This window comes from Pistacia vera, unplaced genomic scaffold, assembly GCF_008641045.1.
Source record: "Pistacia vera cultivar Batoury unplaced genomic scaffold, PisVer_v2 Contig190, whole genome shotgun sequence".
Classification (NCBI taxonomy): domain Eukaryota; kingdom Viridiplantae; phylum Streptophyta; class Magnoliopsida; order Sapindales; family Anacardiaceae; genus Pistacia; species Pistacia vera.
In genome coordinates, this window is record NW_022195991.1 from 1,751,113 (window position 1) to 1,758,008 (window position 6,896).

Sequence of the window (6,896 nt, forward strand, 5' to 3'; positions counted from 1 at the left end):
TTAAAAAACTAATTAAATGGGAAAAGATAGGAAATTACCTATGGTTTGAAGGAAAATCAGTGTTGAAGTTGATAATTTCAGAGAACTTAATCAGTATCAGACAAAGATGATGATCAACTATCGCTTCTCTATCCTTCAAGAAGAGGACATTCAACTATTTCTTTCTTCAATGTTGTCATCTGATGAAGGTGGTTTGGTAGAGATGTCAATTCAGGGCAGTATAGAATTTGCAGGTTCTAAAGAGATGTCGTAATTCCACTCTCTCCATTCTTCCATCTCCCAGAACCAAAGTGATTTCAGTTTGGGAAACGCAATAATTGATGTAGATGATGACGTGGCATCACTCTCTATTCCCAAAAGCTCATTACCCACTCTTTTCAGGCTCTTCATTCCATCTATCACAAGAATTTCAAGGGATGGCAACCTACCCAAAGGAGACAAATGCTTATAGTTTATGCAACCCAAAGAAATAACATTCTCAAATTAATTTATGGCATCATCCAATTAGGGAAAATAGTGTTGTCACTGTAATTTCGTAGTTTTAATATCTCTAAATTTGGATGTGGTTGCAACTCCTCAAGAAGTTCTTGATTTTGCTCCTCATTCATCCTCCCCTCAAAGTCTACATACAAATCACGCGAGTTTTTCTTATTTTTTAACTCTATTCCCTTAACCTCATCCATATCTCTCCAATTTCCCAACCCCTTTATAGCAAATTCTCGAAGGTGATTGAAGTTTTTTAGACATTCAATAGAACATGTTTTGCTACCATAACTGCCCTCACTTATAACAAATAATTGTAATGTTCGCAGACCAGTTAATCTCCATAAACTTTTTGGCATGTAACTTATAGGAGTCCCCCCATTTAACAAATGTCTCAAGTTGATTAAGTTTCCCATCCCTTGTGGTAGTTTTGTGAGATTTTCACACAAAGTGATGTTTAAGGTTTGTAAATTATGTAACCCACACAATGTCTCAAGAAGTTCTTTTATGTCTTCATTCCTAGACAAGTCAAGGTACCTCAAGTGTATAATTTTTTTTTATTTCTATTGGAAGTTCTTTGATTGAGCAGCCACTCAAAGATAATAACCTTAGACATGTAAATTGATCAACTAATTTGGACAAAACTATCTTAGGGTCAGTACTGTAATTACAATCAACCACAATGCTATGTAGAAAAGTATTTCTAGTATAAATAGAGCTAGGAAATGAAGCCTCTCTTTGAATCTTCATCATTGAATGTCTAACTTTATCATAAGAAGATTCTAATTCAATTTCTCTTGTATCATCAACCTCTATTGTATAACATTCATTTTTGGTAAGAAATTAAGAAAAATCATGCACTATATCATGCATCTTGCAAGAACCTATATAAATATCATAGTCACTTTGTTCAAAATCTTGAAAGAAAGAATGCATTGCCAAAGTTTCGAAATACTCTTCACCAACTAAGTCCATATCCTTATTTGGTTTTGACTCGACATAACCTTGAGTCATCCATAACCTAATCAATTGTTCTCTCTTTATCTTATAATCCTTTGGAAAAATAGTACAATATGAGAAACATTTTTTCAAAGTAGGGGGTAAATCATAATAACTTAATAGTAGAGGTCGAAAAACGTCTTGTTCTGCCTCTTCTAATTCCCAAATTTCACTCTCTAAGATATTTTTCCATTCAACAATTTTTCTTTTAAAACACAAAAGACTCGCTAAAGTCTTTACTGCAAGTGGCAAACCCTTACACTTATGAACAATTTTCCTACCAATTCATTAGATTTTTCATTGCTTTTTCCTAAAAACGCAACTTTACTAAACAATGACCAACATTGTTCCTCAGATAATGTCCCCAATGGGATCATTTGGTGGTCCCTATGACATTTGCAACTTACTCCTTACGTGTGGTCACCAAAATTCTACTTTATGGAGACCCATACTTAAAAGAGCGCTTCAATTTATCCCAATTTTTGGGATTTTTAGTCCATATATCATCTAGGACAAGAAGAAACTTCCTTCCGTCAATATGTCAGCATATGTTTTGCACCACAGTTTCTAACTCATTTAAGTTTGGTGCACTATTTGTGAGAGATTCAAGGATTGCTTTGGCAATTCTAAGCTCATCAAAAGGCTCAGAAACACACATCCATATTTTTTTTTCAAAATGGGTGTTCACCTGATCATCGTTATATACTAATTGAGCAAGAGTAGTCTTACCAATTCCTCCCATCTCTACCATAGAGATAATTTGGAGGTCTTGTGCATGACTACTCTGAGTAAGCAAAAAATCTATTATTGTATTCTTGTCATCATCTCTTCCATAAATCTGTGTTAAATCAATAATAGAGGTTGTCATTGGTCGTTGTACTTCTTTGCTACTCTCAGTGATTGATCTAAATTGGAATCTCTCTTTCTCAGTAGCAATAATATCTAATTTCCTATCAAGATCTTTCATCTTGAGAGCAATATCATAATGCAGAACCGATGGCCTACAACTAAGATAGTAAAGAATGAGTGAACATGCCTTTTTTAGAGGCTTAGAAGCATCTTTAGCTTTCTTAATTCTTAAAATTTGAAGCTTCGTGTTCCACTCGTCCAACACATCATCTATGTCATAGGACACGTCTTTGAGCTTTGCCAACCAAACTCTCACAGTGTTCTCCTTCACCTGTCGATTCTCAGCATCAGTAAGCACAATTTGAAAGGCCATGAAATTGCTCTAAAGCTTCTCAACCTCTTGGTCAGCACCCATAATCAACCTTATTCCTTCTTCCACTTGTTGACGACCGATGGAAGCCAGTTGTTTCAAGACAATAGAAACAAGAGCTTTAGCCATATTGAATGATGGTAATTGATTACACAAAGATTGATCAAAAATTGAAATATCTAGTTTGCTTATGTTGTGATGAAGATATCTTTACTCAAAGAATAATTAAGTTTCCTTTACACTTTTAGCTTTACTATAACTTGAGATGGAAATAAGTTTTGAGTAAAATTTTGAGAATGACAGATTATTTGAATCTTGAAAAGCAAAAGGTCTGCAAAATGTCACGCTTTTCCTCTGTTTTAAGACTAAAAATATATGGTCTTGATGGATAATTATATGAAAACAAAGTTGTTTCAACAAAATATAGCATCACAATCTATAAAGCTTGAAAATTACTTGAATAATAATTTTCACCATTGCTTGATGATGAATAATTCATTCATGTAATAGAGAAATAATCAAGAAATATATCATATATATTATTTTGCTTGGCAAACAACATAATTCTATGAGAGGAGCTTTGTATGTTTACATGGGCCTTAAAGTTATGGATCGGGCCCAAACATAAACTGTTGGTCAAAAGCAGCTGAGTATGGCCTAAAAGATTCACAAAAAGGTGTAAGAGAAATGTTATACATTTTATTTAGTGTGCCAAAATTCTTTTGTCAAGTTATGTGTTATCATATGCGATATCATTACATCATTCCTCTCGTCAGATTGTTAATTACATATGAAAACACATCATGTGAAATAAGAGTATATGGATATTATTTGCATGGTGTTATATATATTAGTTTTTAAATACAAATATCTTCTCAAGGGATTTAGGTTTTATTTTCTTGAAGTACGACTTCTTAGTTCTAGCAAATGTTTTTATCAATTTTAGAACAATACTGAAAAATAATCACAAAAAAAATCTTATCAATTTTACAATTATTCTCAATCCAATCCAACTTAACTTCAATTCTAGAACCAACCCCAAATTCAACAAAATTTCCACAAGTAAATTCATGGAATCAATTGAAAATGATAAATAAATTAATAATTTATCTTTCATGTAACAGGTTTTAGATTATTCAATTTTATGATTAAAATAAGTCAATTTCCTCATTTACATATCAATAAAACTATGCTTACTCACAATCTTACTGACTATCTTACTATCCTTTGTAAATATAACGCATAGTACCCATACTATGCATTATATTTACAAAAGATAGTAAGATGATTAGTAAAATGGTGAGCAAGCATAACATTACTCTTTCCATATATCATATACAACAATCTGATCTCACCTCCCCACTTTATCCAAAAACAAATTTATATAATAAAAAAGATTGTCCAATTCAAAGTTTGCTACTCCCACTAATTGATGTGACACAATATTATTTAAAGTGAATGTAACCAACTCGTTTAGACTTCACTAATAATTAAGGGTCATATGGTTTGTTATTTTGGATCAGATTTTGAGAATAATATTGGATATTTGAATAGAGTGATTATTACGAGGTAAAATTTAAAAATTAACAAAAAAACTCCTTAAGTTTGCTAATTTAACTAAACACCCCAATATATAAAAAAATTGTAAAATAACAAAAATCCCCCACCCACCCACAGTGCCAGATTCCGACCACCATCGTCGGATTCTGGCCGAAAAATGGTGTTACGAGGCAAAGCAGTCAGATCTGGTCGGTCGTACATCAATTTGGCCTAGATCTGGCTGTCGATGGCCGCAAAAGGCCAGATCTAGCCGTCGCTGGCGGCCAGATCCACCGTGGAGCTGGTTGGAAAAGGCCTGATCGGCAAATTACCAACCAGTTCCGATCATTTCTACGCCGTTGTGACAGATTCTGGCTATCACCGATGGCGGTTGCCGGAATCTGACAACTATGGGTGGGTGGGAGTGTTTTTGTTAATTCTTAAACTTTTTTCTAAGAGTGTTTAATTAAATTAATAAACTTAAGGGGACTAAAAGTAATTAAATAAAATATAATAGTATTTCCTAAATAATTAAACAAACAACTATTTTGGGAATAGGATAGGGAACATGGTATGAAATAATAAAACAACGGACTCAGGCTTCGTTTGTTTCGCTTTTGGAAATACTATTCTTAGTTCCCAAAAAAGTTAAACAGTAAAATGTCATTATTCCCAAAATATTATTCAATATTTTTTAATTTCTTTTAAACCTCATAAATTTGTTAATTTAACTAAACACCCTCAAATATTTTTTTTAGAAATTGCAAAGACACTTCGGCCACCCTCCGACGGTGGTGGCCAGCTGTCCATATTTAATGGGTGGGTTGGGGGTGTTTTTGTTAACTTTTAATATTTTATTATAGGGGTGTTAGTAAATAAACAAATATAGGGGGTATTTTTGTTAATTTCTAAATCCTACATCGTAATACCCGCCTAATTTAACTTTTTTCAAAATATTATTCTAAAAACTATCAAAATAATGAACCAAACGGAGCTGTTTCTTTGAACATTTTTTTTTTTTTTTTTTTTGTTAAATAGGAAGTCTTTTCAATCTATAAACTATGATAATGATGCAAAATGTAAGTCATTTAAAGGAATGAATTTGAATGATTTTTGTTGGCAGAAAATGACCTTTACTCAAAGAATAATTAAGTTTCTTTTACACTTTTAGCTTTATTGTAATTTGAGATGGAAGTAAGTTTTGAGTAAAATTTTGAGAATGGCAGATTAAGTGAATCTTAAAAACCAAAAGCTCTACAAAAATCTCATCTTTTTCCTTTATTCTAAAACTGAAAATATATGGCCTTGATGGATAATTATTGAAACAAAGTTGTTTCAACAAAATATTGCATTACAATCTATAAAGCTTGAAAATTAGTTGAACAATATATATTTTTTTTTACTTAAAATACTGGTTAAAACAGTTAAAATTTGTTGTCAAAATCTTGGTTAAATATATGATTTTGGTTTGAAATTTAGTGATTATATTATAATCATATAAGCATTAACATTTCAAGTTTCACGATTGCTTGATGATGAATAGTTCATTCTTGTAATAGAGAAGTAATCAATAAATATATCATATATTTCAACAAGCTACTCTTAAAGAAAGAAATAATGTGATGCAAAGTGTAGAAGACCATTTAAAGGAAAGAATTTGGTTGATTATTGTGGCGAGAAAATGTTTACTCAAAGAATAATTAGGTTTCCTTTACACTTTTAGCTTTACCATAACTTGAGATGGAAGTTACTTTTTCTAAATTTGGAGAATGGCAAATTATGTGAATCTTGAAAAGCAAAGGCTCTGCAAAATTCCATGTTTTTTCCTCTGTTCTGAGACAAAATATATATGGCTTTGATGAAAAACTGTATGAAAACAAGGTTGTTTCAAACAGAATATTAGATTATAAAGCTTGAAAACTGGTTAAATATTAAACTTTAGACTTGAAACATTGTTTTATAGGTTCTCTTTTATGGTTAAAGCCAGTAAAATGTATTATTCTGGTTTGAAACTCAGTGATTATATTATAATCATATAAGCATTAGCATGATCCCTATCAAGTTTCAGCATTGCTTGATAATGAATAAATCATTCATGTAATAGAGAAGTAAGCAAGAAATATATCAGATACATATTATGATTTCTTATAACGAAGAATATAATACCATATGAGAGGACCTTAGTATATTTAGATGGGCTTTGGGCTAAACCCAAACTGTTGGGTCAAAAGCAGCTGAGTATGGCTCAAAAGTATGCACAAAAAATGAATATGAGAAATGTCATGCATCTTACATAATATGTCAAAATTCTCTTATCAAGTCATCTGTCATCATATGCGACATGATTATGTCATTCCTCTCAAAGGATTTAATGTGAGAATAAGATATGAGTATTTATTCACGGGTCAAAATTTTAATGTGTGTTCATCATAAAAACTTGACAACACTTGTTGGGTATTGTGATGAGGGCACAAACATGGCACTGATCTATGAGTTCATGGCTAAAGGAAACGTACATAAACATCTCTTAGGTTTGTTTACCGTTTAATTTAATTTCATGGCTCAAAATTTTAGCTCGTTCAATTTGATCTGTTTCACAGCTACATATATATTAGAAATATTGTTGATCCGAGATTACAGGGAGACTTTGACATAG

General features: G+C 31.8%; 1 protein-coding gene across 1 annotated transcript; it reads right to left on the reverse strand.

Annotated features, from left to right (window-relative positions):
• Window positions 1–210: 210 nt before the first annotated feature.
• Window positions 211–2,704, reverse strand: LOC116127331 (putative disease resistance protein RGA4). The gene is made up of 3 exons (XM_031412980.1): window positions 2,171–2,704; window positions 1,439–1,536; window positions 211–424 (listed from the first exon to the last, which is right to left on the reverse strand). Exons 1-3 carry the CDS (start codon window positions 2,702–2,704, stop codon window positions 211–213), a joined length of 846 nt encoding a protein of 281 aa, XP_031268840.1.
• Between the last annotated feature and the right edge of the window lie 4,192 nt (window positions 2,705–6,896).

What these genes read in the sequence shown, in the direction of transcription:
- LOC116127331 (XM_031412980.1), bottom strand. Translation starts at nt 2,704, where the DNA reads ATGGCCTTTCAAATTGTGCTTACTGATGCTGAGAATCGACAGGTGAAG. An exon ending in TAGTATATAACGATGATCAG is followed by an intron (nt 1,537 to 2,170) that starts GTGAACACCCAT and finishes ATTTTTCCAAAG; the next exon opens with GATTATAAGATAAAGAGAGA. An exon ending in ATGGACTTAGTTGGTGAAGA is followed by an intron (nt 425 to 1,438) that starts GTATTTCGAAAC and finishes TCCTTTGGGTAG; the next exon opens with GTTGCCATCCCTTGAAATTC.